This window comes from Dipodomys merriami, unplaced genomic scaffold, assembly GCF_024711535.1.
Source record: "Dipodomys merriami isolate MVZ:Mamm:240054 unplaced genomic scaffold, mDipMer1.0.p SCAF_483, whole genome shotgun sequence".
Classification (NCBI taxonomy): domain Eukaryota; kingdom Metazoa; phylum Chordata; class Mammalia; order Rodentia; family Heteromyidae; genus Dipodomys; species Dipodomys merriami.
Genome location: NW_027206050.1, coordinates 38322 through 60027, shown reverse-complemented (window position 1 = coordinate 60027; position 21706 = coordinate 38322). Strand labels below are relative to the sequence as shown.

General features: G+C 44.9%; 1 protein-coding gene across 1 annotated transcript; it reads right to left on the bottom strand.

Annotated features, from left to right (window-relative positions):
* Positions 1–10442: 10442 nt before the first annotated feature.
* LOC138809084 (uncharacterized) lies at positions 10443–17448 on the bottom strand. The gene is given in 2 exon segments (XM_069995464.1): positions 10443–10872; positions 12368–17448. Coding segments are annotated over 2 exon segments (5511 nt in total).
* Between the last annotated feature and the right edge of the window lie 4258 nt (positions 17449–21706).

The following is a 21706-nucleotide window of genomic DNA, read 5'->3' as shown; positions in this document are numbered from 1 at the left end:
TAAACAAACAGTTGAAAGATCGGTCACAAAAATACACTGAAGTGGAAAACTAGAAAGAGAAACTACTAGAGTAAAAGCCCCAAAACAGTGCTGAGATCTTCACCATAAATGTAATGCAGAAGCATCGTGTCCGAATGGAACAGGTGGAGGTGGGAAAAAAATACCTCGCAATAGCACCTTTGTGAACTTAAGGGAGGAGATGAAGAGCAAGCAAAGTTGTGAGAAGGAGCAGCAGTTGTCCAGTCAAAGGAACTCTCCGGTGACCCTGCCAAAACAGTTACAGGTTAAGGAGCAAATTGAGAAGGAGATTGCGATCTTGAAAGCAAATTTGAGAGAAAAGGAGGAGAATAAAATGGAAGAAGTCTCCAAGGTTCAGAGTACTGTACAGGAGTTAAAGCAACTAGAGTCTCTAAGATACAGGGAGCTGATCAGGTAGTGTGGGAGATCGCTCTTTAAAACCAGTGGGGTCTCTAGAGCTACTAGTCTTTAAAATTAAAGGAACAAGCAAAAACTGTTGTAATAAGTGTCCAAATGTTGACACTGAACTTGTGAAAAATGCATACAGGCTTAAGCTTTCTGTCAGTTTACGTGTAGATATATGCACCCTGGTAAATTTCCCGAGGCCACTACCCAAAAATGTTCTGAAAACCAGTGGGGCCTTAGCCTGACAATACTTTGTAAGGTTTGTAGGTAATTTCCAATAGGTAAATGCTGAAAAGCTGGAACTTATGGAAATAACTCATATGTGAGGAACCTCAGATGGTGAATTTCGGAAAGTGGACTTCACAGAGGTAAAGCCTTGAAAGTATGGTTATTGTTATCTATTAGTAACAGTGGACACTTTTTCAGGCTGAGCTGAGGCATGTAATAATTCCTTGATTTGTTTTGCCCTTAGCTTTGGGGTCCAAAGATGGCCCTGCATTCATGGCCCAAGTTCTCAATTATTAAATAACACTCTAGGAATAAATTGGAAATTACAATCCATTTATAGAACTCAGAGTTCAAGGCATTAGAAAGAATGAATATGCCCTCAAAGGAAACTAACTAAATTAAATACAGAGACTGTCCATGGCAAGTGAGCCTCCTCCACTTTGCTCTCCTTCGACCAAGATGTAGCCCTTATGTTAAAGGATTTAAACCCTTTGAAATACATTAGGGTAGACCACCCCCTTTGCTTCCTAAATTTGGGAAGGCTATATTAACAGAAATGTCTAGCTACAATCTGCAGGCTTTACAACATATTCTTTTATGGGACCTATCCTTTGGTAACCAAGGCCCACCGCCCACCAAAGAAAAACTCCACCTAAAGGAGAGGGGCCAAGATGGCGATGGAACAGCAGGGAAACACCACAGCTCTCCCCAATGAAATACAGAGTTTGGATTTCAATGCTCCATTTCTGCAAGTGACCAACAAAAAAGAGGCGTTTACTCAGAGAGATACAGGAAGTGAAAAAAAAAAGGGAAAAACCTACACAGACAGTAAAGTGGGAAGACCCTTCCCCCAACTCTTGTTGGTGATGGGGCTCACCGCTGAGCAGCTTCAGTGGTGGAGCTTTGTGCCAGGTTGCTTAAGCGGCCTGGCTCTGGACCCTCTGAGGACTACACACCCACAAACATCCCAAGGCTCACAGAAGACTCCCCAGGTCCAGTGCCAACCCAGAGACTACAAACCGAAATCTCAGAAAAGCCGGCATGAAAATTCCCCTCACCCTCCCTGGCATGGCGCCTCTGCCTGGCTGGTGCAACCACCCCAACCCAGTCAGGAGCAGCAGCAGCTGGCAGGAGTGGCAAACCACCCAGACTCTGGGCACAATGCCTCTTGGCACTAGCCCACAGGAAAAACCCAGACCAGCCCGGGGTGGCAGTGATAACTGGGATGGTGACAGCTGCAGTGAAAAATTCCAGACCCATGGCGGTTTGTGCCTCTCCATACTGGCCCACATAAGCAGCCCAGCCCAGCCTGAGGCAACAGAACTGTTTAAAACCTCACTCCTGGTGGGGTGGAGGGCCTCTCCATATTGGCTTGCAAAAGCAGCCCAGCCCAGCCCATGGTGGCAAAGGTGGTAAACAACCCCAGTCATGACGCAGGGTGTGGTGCTGAACAACCCCAGAAAAGCCTCATGAACTTTCCTGTGTGGTCTGGCTTTGAACCTGAATACACAGATCTGAGCCTCCTGAGTAGCTACAATTACAGGCATTTATACCAGCAGGGTCTAACTCTTGCCAACCCCTTCACTTTTTATACAATAGATCATTTCTTAGTTCATACAAGGAATTTAAGTAAATACAAGAGGATCGACATAATACCCTGTATTCTATCTGACCATAGTGGAATCAAACTGGTTCTTAGTAACAAGGCATAAAGTAGAAAAAACTTAAACACATGGAAATTAAACTGAACTAAGTTGAACAATACATGGGTCACAGAAGAAGTTAAAGAAGAAATAAAAAGTTCCTACAATTCAGTAAAAATGAAGAAACATCACAAAGAAGCCTATGGGACCCAGCAAAAGCAGTTCTGAGGGGCAAATGTATTACTCTCAGTGCACATATCAAGAAAACAGAGACCAAATAAACAATCTTATGATACAAGTAAAACTGCTAGAGGAACAAGAAAAAAAATTGAACCTAAAGTTGCTAGACAGAAATAGATAAATGATATAAGAGCTGAAATTAATGAGATAGAGACTGAGAAAATTATAAATAAATTAATACAACAAAAAACTGTTTATAAGAAAAGAATCAATAAGACTGACGGACCACTGGCAAGAGAAACTAAGAAAATAAGAGAGGTGACAAAAATCAATATTATCAGAGATACCACAGGAAAAATTACAACAAACATCGAAGACATCCAAACAATCATAAAGAAATAATTCCAGACTCTACTTACAAAGGAAGGAAAACCTAGCAGACATGGATGAATTTCTACAGAAATACAAATTGCTATCTCCCCTCTCCTTTTTGGACCTGATTCTCCACCATGTAAGGTTGGGGCAGCAGTTCGGTAAATAAACTTCCTTTCCTGCCTTAATAGTGTGTAGTATTCTCTTCATAGGCTACCGAATGAAACCTACCTATATAATGTTCCTTACATATGATGTTGTAACTCAGATGGGGTTATTGAGTTGGAAATGTTAGAATTTCCTATCCAATCCTTTTCTGTGAACTAAACTGTCTTGAGACACCACGCGAGACTTTTCACCGATACCATTGCTGGCCTTCACATGCACCTCGACACCACTTCTCTTCTCTGGTGAGTGAAACTACTCTCTACGGCTCTCTGTTGCTCAATCTCTGTTCAGATGTGGCACCATGCTAGCGAGTTCCTATAGCCTTTATCGGAAAGGCTGGTCACCTCCGAACCCGAGGTTGCTTGGTTATGGGATCTTGCCCATTTCTCTCTAGACTGCTCTGGGCGAAGTAGGGACATTGCTTCTGCCTAGTCAGCTCTTCTTCACTCACCAGACTGATGCTCCTACACATTTAATGGGGTGCTACAAGTCATGCCCGAGCCATGAAACCCCTCTGAAATGCCTCATGTGCTCCCTGGATAGCCAGAGCACCTAATTTTTTATGCTGTTCAAAAATTTAGACAATTTTTGCCTCTGCAATGGTAAATGGTCAAAAGTCTGTTCACTTTCAGGATCTGTTTGCTGTCTGCTAATCATGTCCACCTTTCTATATTTCTCCATTTCTTTTCTACAACTTTGTGTATTGTGCCATGAAGCGTGGGACATGGGCTGGGTCCTGGGGACCCATTCTACTTTCTCTCTAAAAGGCTAGCCAAACTAGGCTTGATTTTTTTGTTCAGGCTTTATTTGCATTTTTTTAGAAATTTGCCATCTTGAGTTTGCCATCTTGGCCAAATGGTGGGTGAAGGATTTGTCCCCCTCCAATCCTTACCCTTCCACCAAGCTTTCTTCTCCTCCATCCATCTATTCAAATGTGCCTTGCTAACAAGTTGCTCTTTTCATAGACTCTGGAAACTGAGGCCCAACCATCTGATGTGCTTTGTTAGCAAAGATGTCTGAACATTCTTGTATAAAATTTTAGGATTTGAGTTTTGCCTTTTTTGTTTTGTGTTGTTTAGGCTAGTACTCACTATTTGATTCTAAAATATTGGGCATATCTGTGCTAAGATTCTCCCATCTAACAAGTTTTGACATTGCAGAATATTTGGTCAATTCTTGATAAGGACCAGGTAAGCTCTACTTATTCTATTTGATCTCCTTGTTGCTTTAATTGAAAATAACAAAGGATGTTTGTGACAAAGTTGCAATTCAAATCCAGCTGTGGCTGTAAAATCCCTATGACTCCATCTCCCAACTAACCTGCAAAAAGACAGTCTGGAAGCTTGGACTGAGCCTCTTATCTCCAACCAGAAAACACTGCACGAGTTTCTATAACTCAAAGTGTTCAGGGTTAGTGCCCAGGAATTGAGTTCAAACCTCCTTGAATACCAACTGGGACAAACCATCCCACCAATGACACTTAGAATCAGCCAGTCTGCAGAACAAAGGAACATGGAAAAGAGTAAGAGGAGATGATACCACATCAGCCACTTTGTGCCTGCCCTTTCAAAAGTAACCAGAGCAGGGAGGTCAATAGAAGTAAGAAGACTGCCCATCTAATGTCCATACCTGTCGACCTTTCAATTGGACAGGAATTTATATTCTTGCCTTTGTCACTTGACTTCTTCTCTACCTAGTCGCCAGATATCAGAAGTAGCTAGGGATACGTCTACCAACATTTTCAGCCCCAAGTCCTTCCTCTTGCCATTTATTTGCTCTCTAGTATTTTTTTCGGTCCCTCAATGCCTCGTGAGACTTCTCCATACTTCATCCAAGAGACTTGCCTCCTCCAGACTTCATCAAAGGACTCATTGCCCAAGTGACAGCTCTTGCCTTCTGCCTTCTCTCAGAGGGGATCGCGTTTCAACCTTTTACCCCTAGAGTTGATACCCCTTGCAAACAAGAAATAGCCAGAGAGAATCTTCACCTTTTTTTATAATCAAAAAGTTGGAATGTAAGGTTTGAACAGGGACACCTCCACACTTCTTGGCTAAGTTTCCGCCCAATATCTGTTACATAGGTAACTAGCAGACCTGGAAGCAGCCACCTTCTCCTCTTGCTAGATCACATCCTGGGCCACCTCTGGTCACAAGCCTCCCATCTGACCTTAGGAGGGTCCCAGACCCTGAGGTCACATCGAGATCCAGTGTGACCACACTTTTCACCACCTGGCCAACTTCTTCCTTTCCCTAGCCTAGATAAGTTCTGGCCCAGAGGTGGGTCGCCCCCTTCCCTTTAAGTCATGCTTCTCCACCATACATGGTGTGGGCAACAGTTCAGTAAATAAACTTTTTTTCTGCCTGAAAAATAAGAAATACAAATTTCCCAAACAGAACCAAGAAGAAAGAAATCAATTAAACATGTTAATTACCTAAAATGTCATACTAGAAGTAACCAGAACCCTTCCAACAAGAAACGCCCAGGACTTGATGGATTCACTACAGAATTCTATAAGACCTCAAGCGCTTCAGAGAAATAGAAAGAGAGGGAGTAATCCCAAACTCATTCTATGAAGCCAATATTACATTCATCTCCAAACCAAGCAAAGACCCAACAAAAAAAGAACTACACACCAATCTGTTTGATTAAGACAGATAAAAAGCTCCTCAATAAAATTGCAGCCAACAGAATCCAGAAACAGTTAAAAAAATTATACATTATGACCAAGTGGGTTTCATTCCAGAGATGCAAGGATGGTTTGACATAGGTAAGTCAATAAATCTAATCGATCACATCAACAGATCCAAGGTCAAGAACCACATGATTATCTCCATTGATGCAGAAAAGGCTTTTGATATAATTCAGCACTCATTTATGTTAAACACTATGGAAAAAATAGGAATAGAAGGAGCATTTCATAACATAATAAAAGCCTTACATGGCACATCAAAGGCCAATATTATATTTAATAGGGAAAAACTACAACCAATTCCCCTAAAAACAGGAACAAGGCAAGGATGCCAACTTTATACAAGCTTCTTCAATATAGTTATGGAATTCTTAGACAGAGCAATAAGGCAAGAGAAAGACATTAAAGGGATCCACATAGGACAGGAAGAAGATAAGCTATCTCATTTTGCAGATGGCATTATTTTATAAATAACCAATCCCTAAAGCTCCATCTCCAAACTCTTAGAACTTATAAACCAATTTGGCAAATTAGCAGGATACAAAATTAACCCACAGAAATCAATCGTCTTTCTGTATAGTAACAATGTACAAATAGAAAGGGAAATCAAAGAAACAACCCCATTCACAATAACCTCAAAATAAAAAGTGTCTAGGAATTAACCTAACTAAAGATATAGAGGGTCTGTTTCATGAAAACTATAAAAGCCTAAGAAAAAATCATAGAGATTACCAGGAAATGGGAAGAAATGGGAAAAAATATTTACCAGAAATATAACAGACAAGCGTCTAATACCATTATATTATAATATCCATTATATTATATATGGTGAAGTCAAGAAACTAACCCTTCACAAACCTAACAAACCTATCTTGATATAGTCAAGGAAGCTAAAGAGAGACTTATTAGAAGAAGAGATAGGAACGACAAAGAAATACATGAGGAAATGTTCATCATCCCTGGCTGTAAGGGAAATGCAAATTAAAACAACTCTGAGATACCACCTTACCCCAATCAGAATGGCCCACATTCTAAATTAAGCCAATGACAAATGCTGGAAGGGATACAAAGAAAGAAACATTACTACATTGTTAGTGGGAATGTATACTAATACCACCACTTTGGAAAGCAGTCTGGAGGTACTTACGAAAGCTAAATATCGACCTGTCCTATGAACTGGCCATACGACTCCTAGGCACCTACTCTGAACAACAGGAACCAGTGTACATAGACATACACACCTCTATGATTATTGCAGTACTGTTCACAATAGCCAAGATTTGGATACAACCCAGATAAGCCACAACTGATAAGTGGATCCAAAAAATGTGGAACCTATATAAAATGGAATACCATGTAGCCATTAGAAAGGACAAAATGAAGGTATTTGCAGGGAAATGGATGGAACTAGACCAAATTATTTGAGTGAGGTAAGCCAAGAACAATGAGACAAACGGCATAGAGTCTATGTGATACATAGATGCTAAAGCCAAAATGCAAGAAGGTATGACAAAGTAAACAGGACTCAAGGAACAACGGACAGCCACTCATTTTGTTGTATCACCATTAATGACTCCATGTTCTTGACTATGTAGACGGCAGAAATATGCATGGATTGGAGGAAAGCCAGGAGGAGGAACACAATAAGTGGAAAATGGAACAACATACAACAAAGGGTCCCATCAGTTGCAGTGGACATAGAAGAAAAATAACTAAGCAACCCAAACACAGTGATGGGAAGAGGTTTATGAGAGGGAAAGAGGGCAAGAGGGAATAGCCTACATTAAGCAAAAGGAAAAATATGTAAATATCATCTGAGGTGGGAAAAATAATTTGGATTGTCAAAGCTCATAGAATTAAAAAACGTTAGAACATGATAACAATAATGTGCCTTGTCAAGGTTAAAATGTGTTTGTGACTTTAACTAAGTATCACAATTCCAAAATACTGTGAAATATGTGAAATATATGTAATCACCTATCTCAATTTTTACAAAAACGGTGCCAGAAGGAAAGGTTACGAGGGATGGGTGACAATGTTGTCAGACACCTTGTATTCGTGTACTGTTTTGTAGAATGGGAACTTCTTTGTTGAACTACTTAAAGATAATAATAATAAAAAGTGTTTAAAAAATAAACATTAGGATGAAAATAAAAATTTCAAATATAAAAAAAGAAATTAAATCCAGTTGGAAGGAAAATTTTGTTGAGGAGAGTAGTTTAGTTTATTCTATAACAAGTCTCACTTCAGAAATAAATTCAAAAACTAGACCCCAGGTAAGTGAAATAAACTAAGAAATGGAGTTTAAAAAAGAAAATAAGAAACTCCACCCACTCTTTCTTGCCTGGACAGCTGGTGTGGGTAAAAATTCATCATGCTCGTGAATTGGACCCGAAGTGGAAGGACCTTACTTGGTGGTGCTAACTTCACTATCGCCTATTGAATTAGCACGAAAACAGCATTGGATACATCAGTCTCAAGTGGAATAGGTAGTGGACCAATATACAGAGAAGGCTGCAAAATGAACTGTTAAGGACAAGACTTACTAAGTGTTAATTAGTGCTAACTAGTATGTTTCTATAATTAACTTGTTTTCTATTAAATTTACCATTTAAGCCTGTTCATTTGGTGGAGTGAAGGGAATTTTTAGGATTTGGTTAGAAGGAATCAAGGATTTGATTGGCCATGCAAAACAATGGGGGAAATATATGGAGCAGCATGGTCCTAATAATGAGCAGGGACAACTAATCAATGTTGCCCCATGACCTGGCCCACTGGAGTGCATGGGGCGTGCCACACAAGTGAGCAGGGCATGCTGCTGGAGGGGGTAGGATGTCATCCTCACATGATGAGCTGTGAAGAATTGATTGGGGAACAGGCAGTTTGTGAAGTGATGGTTGAAAACTGTTAGGTAGGAAACCCACTGGAGTGATGGAGGCGTTCAAACTATATATAGGCTGCATGTTCAGAGCAATGGAATTGGAGAAAATCACGGAATGACCTCCAAGGAAGGAAGTGGTGAGACAGCAGGAGGGGAAAGACCTGGGAGAAGTGGAATTTGAGGGAGAACAGGAGGGGAAGGAAGCCAATTGGCCACCTGTCCAGAGAAGTGTAGTGGAGAAGCCTAAAGAAAAGAAGGAAGTTATGGAAGGGAAAAAAAGGAAATGAAGGAAAAGTCTATAAAGAAGGACGTAATAAGGGAAAAGGAAAAAGCCTTACCTATTGAAGTTTGGAGCATGGAGATGATAATTGGGAGTTTGGTGTTTTGCAAACCAATTAACTATGCCTATTGGACGTCTGAGGTTTGGTGGTTGGGGTTGGGCTGTCACTGAGTGTACAGCCCATGACAAGGTAAATGCAGGCCCATTTCTAGTGTGAATAAAGTTATCTTCAATGTGCCTCATTGGATTGTCTTGTGTTTTATGCATCATAAGTGTGCAAGTTCACAAGTTAATAGGCTCAAAGTCCACGAGTTTTGTAAAATGTTATGAGGTCATAATAGGTTTGAAAAACCCAATGGAACAGTGATATCACAATGGCAATATGATGTCACAATATTGAGTGATAATAATATTTTGATGTTATACTTAGTTAGTGATGCTATAATGGTGATGAGGTCACAATAGGTTTACCATGTTACAATAGGTCACAATAGGTTTTTTTTAATTGTGAAAATACTGTACAGAGGGGTTACAATTACAGGGGCAAGATAATGAGTACATTTCTTATCAAGCAATTTAGCCTCCTCCTTTGTTACCCCTTCCCATCCCTTCCCATACTTACCTGGCAAGGGAAATACCACAATCACACAATAGGTTTATGAAGATAGTTATGTCAGTTATGATGTCAGTTCCACCCAGGAGAAAATCACCCAGCCCAGGCAGAAAAAACTCCGCCCACAGAGGAGGGACTTTCTTCACCACGTAAACACAGCCAGAGACTGCCTCTCCCTACAACAGCCTAGACAAACAATTGAAATTCAGTAAACATATGAAAGACCCCGGCGTGGGGTGCCCTTCAATCTGAAGAGACCCTTCCCCAAGGAACAACGAGACCACTTGTGCGGATGCAATCAGCAAGAGGTTTATTCGGGCGCGCCCTCAGTTCCCAGGTGCACTCAACCACGAGATCCACAAGGTTCGGGTTGAATGTCTGAGAACCGGTTACACGGGTACCCGGGGCGACAAGGTCTATCGGAAGACTTGCGCACCAAGTGCCTGAAAGCACCCTATTTTTATGGGCAGCAGAAGCGAGGTTACAGAAGCGAGATGCGTGGTTACAGGGGGAATGATTGGTTAATTTCAAATTACGCTCAGGGTGGGGATTGGTCGGGTTACGCTGGTCAGATGGGGTAGGTGGGGGGGGGGGGGAGCTGACGTGCCGGTACTTGCCCCGTCATGCCGGTTCTGGTCGAAATGCCCCGAAACTTCTTGTTCCCTAATTTTGACAAGTGATTTATTACATCCCGCGCTACCCTGCCATTAGGGTTAAGTTTTACAGGAAGGGACAGGTGGGTCGGCTATTTCCCAGGAATGTCTAGCTTTAAGGCATGTATTACCGTCACGCTGAGGTCTACAGGTGGTGACTCAGTGTTTAATAGTTAGCCTGTGTCCTGCTTTGCTTTCTTAGGAATGTAGGGGAGGGGGCAGCAGTTTTTCCTAAAGAGCACAATGGGGCTCTGGGTTGAGGGTCTGGGGTCTTTTCATTCCCCCATTTTCTTTTAGCCTGAATGAAATCCTTCATTCAACTGGAGATTCCTCCGTTAGTTTAAGTTGATGGTATTGTTGAGTTAATACTAGGGCCTGTACGACCGATAGGCGGTCCTTTACAAATTGTATTAAGCGATTTATGATGCAGGGGCCCACAGTAAGGATTAACATAAGGAGTATTAGTGGTCCCATTAGGGATGATATTAGAGTAGTAAACCACGGAGACTTATTCCACAGCCCCTCATACCAGGTTTGTTGAGACTCAAATTCTCGCTGTCTATGGTTCAGTCTTTCCTTAAGTTTATCTAGAGACTTGATTATCACTCCTGTCCTATTGACATAAAAACAACATTCTTCCCTTAAGGCTACACACAAGCCCCCTTCCTTTAAAAACAGTAAGTCCAGTCCCCTCCGATTTTGAAGGACCACCTCAGCTAAAGAGTTTACAGACTTTGTTAGTGTTCGGACGGTGTTTTCCAGAGTCTTTAGGTCGTTATTCATGGCTTGTTGGAGAAGCGAATAGTGGTCCACTCGTGTCAGGGCGGTGGCTCCTGTGGCGATCCCAGCCGATATTCCTCCTATACCTAGCAGAACAGCCAATGTAATAGCCACAGGTTCCCTTCTGTCTCTATGAGTCGGTTGGTCAAAGTACTGAAGAACAAAGCTGTCAGGATGGTAATTAATGCGAGGCCAAATCTGTACTAATACACAATAATCCTTACTTTGATTAAAAATAGCGGCTGATACACAAGGGGTTAGGCCCGTATTGCAAGCCCAATAAAGTCCAGTCTGAGGGACCAAGTAATGGGGTCCAGTGGTTACAGTCTGGATATTACTGCACAGGACTTGGTGGGAGATGGGAACATTGCCCAAACATGTCCCCCTTTCTGATACTTCCGGGAGAGTTAGCTTGTGAGTAGGCAGAGAGCTACAGACGGAAGGGGGATTGGAATGAATGGAAAAATTAGCTTTTACAGCAATGCCTTCATAGTAGGGAGGACTGGAGGCTAGACAAAGCCAACAGCTCTCGGTGCGACTGGGATCAGAATAGTTTAAAGCAGTATATGCTCCCTTTACAAGGTCAATGAGTCTTTCCTCGGTCCCTGATAAAGTCGGGACCGTCACCAGGGCAGGTTGGTAGGAGGAGTTGATTGAGGACGGGGAAGACACTGGGCCACCACGCAAAGGAGTTAGAGGAGGATTTTTAGCAACCGGGGCCCTGGGTTCAGTTAAAACTGTATTGGGCCCTATTGGCAGGATGGGGGTTACTGTTTGTCGGTGTAGCCTAATCTGAAATATTGTTCCATAGGATTTAGGTCCAAGCGGCCCCATATGCCACCTAATTCCCCACTGTCTGCCTATTGTCCATAGGGCAGGAAGTAGGGCCCTTCCTTTGTCTGTAAAAGATATTTTTAAGGGTAGGCACGTGCTTTTATATTGGCATGAAATGCCCCAGGGCCGTCCCTTTTTTACATTGATTAGATCCCACCCCACGTGGAACTCGGGTTCCAATATGCATCTCCCGTGGTTTCACAACCCCAAGAGGCACAAAAGTAGTCCCCCTCTTGTCCACATTGGTTAGATGCCGCTCGGGTCCTACCCTCTCGAGGGCAAACATAAAAGTCTGTTTTTGCTAAATCTCTTTTTTTATCTGGGCCACAGCACCCTGCATGAAAGCCCCCCCTGTGGGGAAAGCCTGTGCAGTCTTTCACCGGGAGCTTATCAGGGGTGAAACTGGGTATGTCCCAGGGGCGGGGTAATCCAGCTACTAATTGACAAACGTCCGGGGTGAGGTCTGGCCACCAGGCTCCCCACGGATGGCGATCGGAGCTGATCTGCCAAACTACTTCCGCTGTGCTGGATAAAACCTGCCAAGTCTGTCTTACCGGCTGGTGAGGATTGGGAGAAGCAAAACCCAATAGGGATAGGAATAGCGAGTAAACAGGGGAAATCATATTCGCGTAAGTCTTATCTTTAGAGGATTTTGAGTACGTTGCACTTTCCAGTCCGGGGTCTTTGTGGCCTCCTCCGGGGTCCGGGCGGCCTTGACGTGGGACGCGTGGATCCAGGCGGCGATTCCGTCTACCTTCACAGCCGTAGGGGTGGTGAGGAGAACGATGTATGGTCCTTTCCACCGGGGTTCCAAGTTTTTGGTCTGATGGCGACGGACCCACACAGAATCCCCTATCTGGAAACGATGAGGCACGACAGGGTCGTTTTGCTGGTCCCGGTATGCTGTCGCAAGAGGTCTCTAGACTTCACGCTGGACAATCTGAAGTGCCTGCAAGTGAGCTTGTAAAGAAGGGCTATTAGCATAATCAGATATATGAGGGTCAAGAAAATTGACAGCCGGCGGGGGTGCTCCATACAGAATTTCAAAAGGGGTGAGGCCATGGGGGCCGGGGGTGTTACGGGCACGGTAAAGGGCCAGGGGCAGGAGGAACACCCAATCCTTTGAGCCGGTTGCAAGTGTTAATTTGGTTAAAGTCTCCTTAATTGTTCTATTCATTCTTTCTACCTGCCCTGAGCTCTGGGGCCTGTAAGCACAATGTAATTTCCAATCAATCCCCAACAGTTTGGCCACCAGCTGGCTTACCTGGGAGACGAACGCAGGCCCATTATCAGTCCCCAATACCTGCGGCATACCATACCGAGGAAAAATGTCTTCCAGTAGCTTCTTTGTCACCACTCTGGATGTTTCTTGTTTGGTGGGAAAAGCTTCTACCCATCCTGAGAAGGTGTCCACAAACACTAGGAGATATTTATAACCATATAGTCCGGGCTTGATTTCTGTAAAGTCAATCTCCCAGTGAGTCCCAGGTCATTGTCCTCGAACCCGCACTCCTGGTCCTATTTTGGTTTTTCCAGTATTGACACGTGCGCATATTGTGCACTGATCAGTCACTGATTGTAGACTGTCTTCCTTTCCTAAGAGATATGTTAGTGCTTCTTCACGTTCAAGGAGGGTCTTCATCTTCCGGTTGCTGAGGTGGGTTATTTTGTGGAGGCGATCTATTATTTGATGGGTCCACTTCCTGGGCCACACTGTTTTTCCATTATTAGTCCATGTCCCTCTTTCAGAGTTAAATGTGGCCCCCATTTTCTTTAGATCGTCTATGTCCTCTGGACTGTAGGGGAGTGAACTGAGTCTTTTGGTCTGAGGTTCAGCTGTCATAGGGAGGACCCGGGTGGTTGGAGTCCCAGCTAGCGCTGCCTCTCGGGCCGCCCTGTCGGCCAGTCGATTGCCTCTGGCTTCCGGGGTCTGTCCTTTTTGGTGCCCTGGACAGTGCATAATGCTCAGTTTCCGAGGCAAGAACAGGGCCTCAAGCAGGGCCAGGATTTCAGGTTTGTTTTTAATTTCCTTGCCTTCTGATGTCAGTAAACCCCGCCTACGATAGATTTCACCATGCACATGAGCCGTAGCAAAAGCATAGCGACTATCAGTGTAGACGTTAAGTCTCTTGCTTTTGGCCATTTTGAGTGCCTGGGTCAGGGCAATCAGCTCAGCGCGCTGTGCCGACGTCCCAGGCGGAAGTCCCTCGGCCCAAACTACCTCAGTCTCGGTGGTGATGGCTGCTCCTGCTTTCCGTTCCCCATTGTCCAAGAAGCTGCTCCCATCTGTATACCAAGTGAAGTCTGCGTCTCGGAGGGGCTGGTCGGTCAAGTCAGGTCGAGTTCCATGTACTTCAGCCAGGATCTGTAGGCAGTCATGGGGCTCCGCCTCCCCCGGTTGTGGGAGCAGGGTGGCTGGATTTAGAGTTACTACGGGCCCGAACTGTATCCTGTCTTTATTCAGGAGCATGGCTTGGTAGTGTGTCATGCGGGCGTTAGAAAGCCATCGGTCGGGTGGTTGTTTAACCAGAGTCTCTACAGCATGTGGAGCCAGGATGATAAGTGGCTGTCCCAGGGTGAGCTTACCCGAGTCTCTCACCAGAACTGCAATTGCCGCGACCATCCGCAGGCATGGGGGCCATCCAGACGCCACCGGATCCAGCTTCTTGGAGAGATAGGCCACCGGACGTCTCCATGGTCCCAGCTTCTGGGTCAGGACTCCTTTAGCATATCCCTGTTTTTCATCTACAAAGAGCTCGAAAGGTTTGGTTAGATCTGGCAACCCCAAAGCCGGGGACTGTAAGAGAGCCTCTTTGATGTTTTGGAAGGCTTCTTGCTGGGTTTTTTCCCAGACAAACAGCGTCCCTGGTTTGGTTAGAGGGTACAGGGGGGCAGCCATTTCCGCAAAGCCGGGAATCCATAGGCGGCAAAATCCGGCGGTCCCCAGAAATTCCCGCAGCTGTCTTTGGCTCTGGGGTGGGGCAATATCCATAATTGCCCGTTTGCGAGACTCTGTCAGCCACCTCTGCCCATCCTTGATCTGATATCCTAGATAGGTGACCTGTTGCTGACAAATTTGCGCCTTTTTGGCGGAAGCCCTGTATCCCATGGCACCCAGGGTCTGTAAGAGGTCTTCAGTCCCTGATTTGCAGTCCTCCTGTGTTTGAGCTGCCAGCAGGAGATCATCTACATATTGAAGCAATATTAACGTAGGATGTTGGATTCTAAAGTCGGCTAGGTCCCGATGTAATGCCTCATCGAACAGTGTGGGGCTGTTTTTAAATCCCTGAGGCAGTCTAGTCCAAGTCAATTGCCCCGACACTCCTAGTTCAGGATCCTTCCACTCAAAGGCAAAAATAGGCTGGCTGCTGGGGTGGACTCGTAAGCAGAAAAACGCATCCTTCAAGTCCAAAACAGTATACCAGATATGAGTAGGGGGCAAACTGCTCAGTAGATTGTATGGATTAGGGACCGTTGGGTGAATGTCTTCAACCCGTTTATTAACTTCTCTTAAGTCCTGCACCGGCCTATAATCCTGAGTTCCCGGCTTTTTGACTGGAAGGAGCGGAGTGTTCCAGGGAGACTGACAGGGGGCTAGTATTCCTTGATCTAACAGTCTCTTTATGTGAGGGCGAATTCCTCGTCGGGCCTCCTGGGACAGCGGATATTGTTTTACAGACACAGGAGAGGTAGCGGCTTTCAGTTGGATAACTAGAGGGGCCTGGTGGACGGCCAAGCCTGTACCTCCTGTTTCAGCCCACGCTTGTGGGAATTTCTGTACCCATAGGAGTGTATCTGGGTCCTCTTTGTTCGGTTTTTGTTCATATAACCTGTACTCGTCCTCTATTCCGAGGGTTAGTACATGTAATGGCTGTCCCTTAGGCCCAGTAATGCGTGCCCCTGTTTCTTCAAAGTGAATTTGTGCTTTTAACTTAGTTAACAAGTCTCTTCCTAGTAGAGGGTAAGGGCAGTCGGGAACATGTAGAAAGGAATGCGTTACCTTACCGGTGGCCAGTTGTACTTTTCGATCGGTGGTCCATCGATATCGCTTCCCTCCAGTGGCTCCTTGCACCCAGGCTGATTGGTCACTCAGGGGTCCAGGGGTCGTGGTTAATACCGAGTGTTGGGCCCCCGTATCCACCAGGAAGGTGACGGGTTGCCCCCCAACTTCCAGAGTTATCCTAGGCTCAGGGGGGGGCTCCTGGCCTGGACCCCCCTAGTCATCTAAGGTTAGCAAGGAAGTCTGGGGTCTTGGTCTCCGAGGCCCCCTGGGTGGTTTCTTAGGGCAGTCTTTGACCCAGTGTCCCTTTTCCCTGCAGTATGCACACTGGTCTTTTTCCAATAGGGGGCCCGCTTTGTCTCCTTTCTGCCTTTCCTGCTCCTGTCGCTGCCCTGATACTATGGTGGCCAACAACTTACTCATCTCCTTTGTTCTTTTGCGATCACGCACATTTTCTCTCTCCTCGGTTTCCTTTCTAAGCCTTTCCTCCCTTTCTTCTGGCGTCTCTCTCTTATTATAGATGCGTTCAGCTTCCTTAAGCAAGTCCTGGAGGGACAACGTTTGAAGATTCTCCTGTCTCTCTAACTTCTTTCTGATATCAGGGGCCGATTGCCAAATGAAAGACATAGCAACATTTGTAGCCTGCCCTGGATCTTCAGGGTCGTAAGGAGTTTATATGCGATACGCCTCCTTGAGGCGCTCAAGGAAAGCCGAAGGCGACTCCTCTACTTTCTGAACTACTTGCTTTACCTGCGCCAAATTGGTGGGCCGTCGGGCGGCCCCTTGGAGACCCACTATTAGCAACCGGCGGTAAAGGCGTAGGTGGTTCCTACCTGCATCCGTATTGAAATCCCAATTGGGCCGTTCCAAGGGGAAAGCCTCGTCTATCTCATTGGGCAGCTGAGTGGGGCGCCCGTCGTCCCCAGGAACATTCTTCCTAGCTTCGAGAAAGACACGCTGTTTCTCTTCAGTAGTCAACAGCACCTGCAATAGTTGCTGGCAATCGTCCCAAGTGGGCTGATGAGTCACTAAGATGGATTCAATTAGAGAGGTTAGTTTTGAGGGGTCTTTACTAAAGGGAGGGTTGTTAGTCTTCCAGTTATACAAGTCAGAGGCCGAAAACGGCCAATATTGTAACTGGCCGCCCGTTCCTGTACGCAAAGGGAACACCCGAGAAGTGGTGGTAGAATCTGGGGCCTGCTCCCGGCGCCCACGGAGTCGGCCGGCCATTGGGGAGGGTGCAGGGTCGGCCGGTGGTGGAGGGGCGGCTGCCACTGCTTCCTGAGGCTGCTGAGCATGCCCCTGCTGGGCGTGCCCCTGGTAGGGGGGCGGCTCTTCAGTCAGTAAATCCAAGAGAACTTCTTCTCCAGGTGGCAGAACCTTTGGGGTGATAGGCTTGCCTTTTTCAGGAAGTACCTGTTTTTTACTCTCTAGGGAAACAAGGGCTGGGTAAAGGGAGGAATGTGAGGGGGGTTGGGGGGCTGGAGAGGGGAGGAGAGGAGGAGGGAGTTGGGGCTGGGGAGTCAAAGAAGGAAGAAGTGGGGACGGGAGTTGGGGTGCAGAGGGAAAGGTTAATGGGGTAGGGATTGGGGGGTTCGGGGTTGGCAGGAAGGGTTTTATCCACGGGGGTGGCTCTAGAATGAGAGCTTCCCAAGTGACAATATAGGGGACCTGGTCCGGGTGTCCGTGTGGTCCTGGGTCCATTACTTTGGCCTTAACCTGTAAGGCAATGGTTAAGTTAAAGGTTCCTTCCTGTGGCCAGCCACAGTTGAAAGTGGGCCACTCTGATGAACAAAAAGTTATCCATTTTTTTTTTTTTAACTTCTACTGAAAGATTGTGAGCTGACGTTTGCACCTCTTTCCAATGTTGTAGAGTTAGGGAGAGAGGGGTCGTGACAGCTTGTCCCATTTTAAAACTATTAACGAACACAAGAACAACAATACAATACAGGCAACACTTAGCTTCGCTGCGCGCTGTTGCTAGTAAACCGAAAGCAAAACCTGGCAGAGACCTGTGTGGTTTTGAGGAATGTTACAAAACTATTCACAGTAGCACACTCTCCCAAAGTTTCCACAACGAAGGCAAAGACAGCAGATCAACAGAAAAACAAACCACAAAGGCAAGAGCAGTGCGAGCAACCAAAATTCTACAACAAACATCACAATTATACTGGTCACGCTACTTTTTCACTACGCTGTTTTGACAATAAGCCAAAGGCAAAAACCAGGCGGAGACTGTTTTGAGAGTCTCCCAGAGAAATCACGCGTCTAAAGAGGACTGAGTTCCAGAAAGCAGATGGGTCACTGTTTCAGACCCCGGATGGGCCACTGTTTCAGGCCCCGGATGGGTCACTGTTTCAGACCCCGGATGGGCCACTGTTTCAGGCCCCGGATGGGTCACTGTTTCAGACCCCGGATGGGCCACTGTTTCAGGCCCCGGACGGGTCACTGTTTCAGACCCCGGATGGGCCACTGTTTCAGGCCCCGGATGGGTCACTGTTTCAGACCCCGGATGGGCCACTGTTTCAGGCCCCGGACACCTCCAGGACGTCTCCTGGGGGCTGCGGTCGGGAGTATGAGCTCGTCAGCTCCTCCACGGGTCCGCCAGATGCAGACGAGAACGGCCGAACTCACCAGATTCGCAAGCGCACACACAGATTGACTTTAGACAGTACACAGACAACACACAGACAACACAGAGACGCTGGCCAGCTTACCTCCCGAAAATGGGTCGGTGGTCCCTGGGTGGGGGTCTCTATCCCGGACGAGCCCCCAGATGAAAGACCCCGGCGTGGGGTGCCCTTCAATCTGAAGAGACCCTTCCCCAAGGAACAACGAGACCACTTGTGCGGATGCAATCAGCAAGAGGTTTATTCGGGCGCGCCCTCAGTTCCCAGGTGCACTCAACCACGAGATCCACAAGGTTCGGGTTGAATGTCTGAGAACCGGTTACACGGGTACCCGGGGCGACAAGGTCTATCGGAAGACTTGCGCACCAAGTGCCTGAAAGCACCCTATTTTTATGGGCAGCAGAAGCGAGGTTACAGAAGCGAGATGCGTGGTTACAGGGGGAATGATTGGTTAATTTCAAATTACGCTCAGGGTGGGGATTGGTCGGGTTACGCTGGTCAGATGGGGTAGGTGAGGGGGGGGGGAGCTGACGTGCCGGTACTTGCCCCGTCATGCCGGTTCTGGTCGAAATGCCCCGAAACTTCTTGTTCCCTAATTTTGACAAGTGATTTATTACATCCCGCCCTACCCTGCCATTAGGGTTAAGTTTTACAGGAAGGGACAGGTGGGTCGGCTATTTCCCAGGAATGTCTAGCTTTAAGGCATGTATTACCGTCACGCTGAGGTCTACAGGTGGTGACTCAGTGTTTAATAGTTAGCCTGTGTCCTGCTTTGCTTTCTTAGGAATGTAGGGGAGGGGGCAGCAGTTTTTCCTAAAGAGCACAATGGGGCTCTGGGTTGAGGGTCTGGGGTCTTTTCACATAAAGCCCTAGAAAAGCTCCAAGCTGGGTTCTGTGAGTGTCTCAGGAGTTAACCCCTCAGGGAAAAGTTACTGTTTGCTGAAAAACCTCAACCCTACCCAGAACCTAGCCTCATCACAGCATCTCCAAACTAGAGGAAACAGCCATCTTCCTCTTTTGTGATACTCCAAGCAGATCTCCCTCCCCCTGAACTAGCCTGGGAGGAGGATCAAAAAACATGCCTAAAACAGCAGTTTCTGCCTGCCCAAACAGACAGGAAACCAATCAAGCCATAGGAATACCAAACACCACAAGCAGAGCCGAGACTCTACCACGAGACTCGTTATGGACACAGGGGAGATACAGGGTCTTCCCATTCATCCCCAAAAAAACAAAAAATCAAGGAACTCTTTTTTGAAACTTTTCTTAAATTTTTACTTTTTTAAAGTGATTTCTCTTCATCTTTTTTTCTCATAATTTTTATTTTTGGGGTGTGTGTATGTGTGTGTGTGTGTGTGTGTGTGTGTGTGTGTGTGTGTGTGTGTGTGTTTGTGTGTGTGTGTGTTTCAGCTTTTGGTCCTTTTTTATTGTTTTCATTTTTTTCTCTCTTTTATTTTGCATGACTTAATTGCTGTTCTGCTCATCCCATGATATATAACTGTCGTCAATTATTAGACTTATTCACTATTGTGTACATACTTAATCCAGAAATTTATTACTCAATTCACAAGCTCTTAGGCTTAACTTCTTTAAAAGCAGTATCATCTCTTTATACCTACATAATTATTAAGTAACTAATTTTAATATTTTTTTAATTTTTTGCTTTCATTTTTCTTTCTATCCCTCTCCGCTTCTCATCCTATCCTTTTCTTCTCTTCATATCATTTCTTTAAAAGTACATAATTTTTAAGTGTTTCACTTCTTAAATTTAGTTTTTGTTTTTCAAATTCTCTTTTTCTTAATTTCTCTCCTGTCATTCTGTCCAATCCATTTCCCTCTCTGAGATTAGGAATTGGTTAAATTTACTCTCCTTTTACCCCTCCACATCCCTCTAGTCCTATTTGTCCCCACATTTCTCCCTAAAGCTAATAATTTCTGGTTTGCCAAATACTTTTTTGTTGTTTTTAGCACAGTAATACATAGTTGTTTGATGTTGAATAGATTGTATCTGTTGAATTAGATTGTATTTGCAGCCATCTGTATTGTGCAGCTACAGGACTCTGGCTGATGCTTGCTTTAAAATAGTGTTCTAGCACAAAATTTGTGTTGCTTTCATACCTAATGGGCAGAAGAAGCCGAAAAGCACAATAAAAATGGCCAGTTCAGGTAGCTCAAATCCCACTCATGTTAATCAGGTTACAGAATTGATAATGAATAGTCCAGAGAAGCTCCATAAAAACCTGTACATACACTACTAGTAAACATGGTGAATGAAATGATTGAACTTGCAAAGGACTCAGTGTGATCATGATAGGGAGCGAGAGGAGGCAAACCAAAGATTAATACAGGAATCTTGTAAGCATTATTAGGAAGCTACTTAAAGATTATTTCAGAAATTGCATAAGCAGGTTGAGAAGAGTCAAAGATAAATACAGGAAATGCATGAGCAGGCAGAGCACAGCCATAGAGAATTACTGGAATTGTGTGAACATGACGAAACTAATCAAAGAGTAATACAGGAATTATGAGAGCAGGATGAGACTAGACAAAGATAAATCGAGGCATTCATGGAATCCATAAACAGACCACTGAAAGAAGTTAGGGAGACCCCAAATGGAATGTTGAATAGAGCCCTACAGAAAGAATGGGTGTCCAGGGAAACCATAACCAATCAACTAAGTGATTTGAGAAACTGAACACAAAATTAAGGAAGTAAAGAATTTCGTACAAGATCTAAAAAAAGCTCCAACAAAGATTTTGAAGCCTTCAAAGCCGACCAATTAGAAGAAAAAGAAATAAAAAACAAAGTAGAAAGTCTTGTCAGTAGGTTAGACCATGCAGAAGATCGAATCTCGGGGATTGAAGACAGCCTATATATTATAGAGAAAAAACATAAAACTATGCAAGACAAATCCAAAAAATATGATAGATCTATTCAACATTTGGAATACACCATCAGAAGGCCTAATCTGAGGATAATGGGTATAGAGGAGCACCTAGAAAAAGAAGTTAATGGTCCAGAAAATTTATTTAACAGAAATCTAGCAGAGAACTTTCCAAATATACAAAAAGATAGGCCTATTCAGATGTAAGAAGCTTGTAGATACCCAAATAGAACAAACCAAAACAAGATATCCCACTGTCACATTATAATCTGCACAGGATCAATTCAGACCCAGGAATGGAGCCTTAACGATCTCAAGGAGAAAAGAACAATCACCTATAAACAGAAACCAATTAGAATCATCCCAGATTTCTCAGCAGAGCCGATTAAAGCAAGAAGATCCTGGAATCGTGTATGCCATGCGCTAAAGACAAACAACTATCAACCA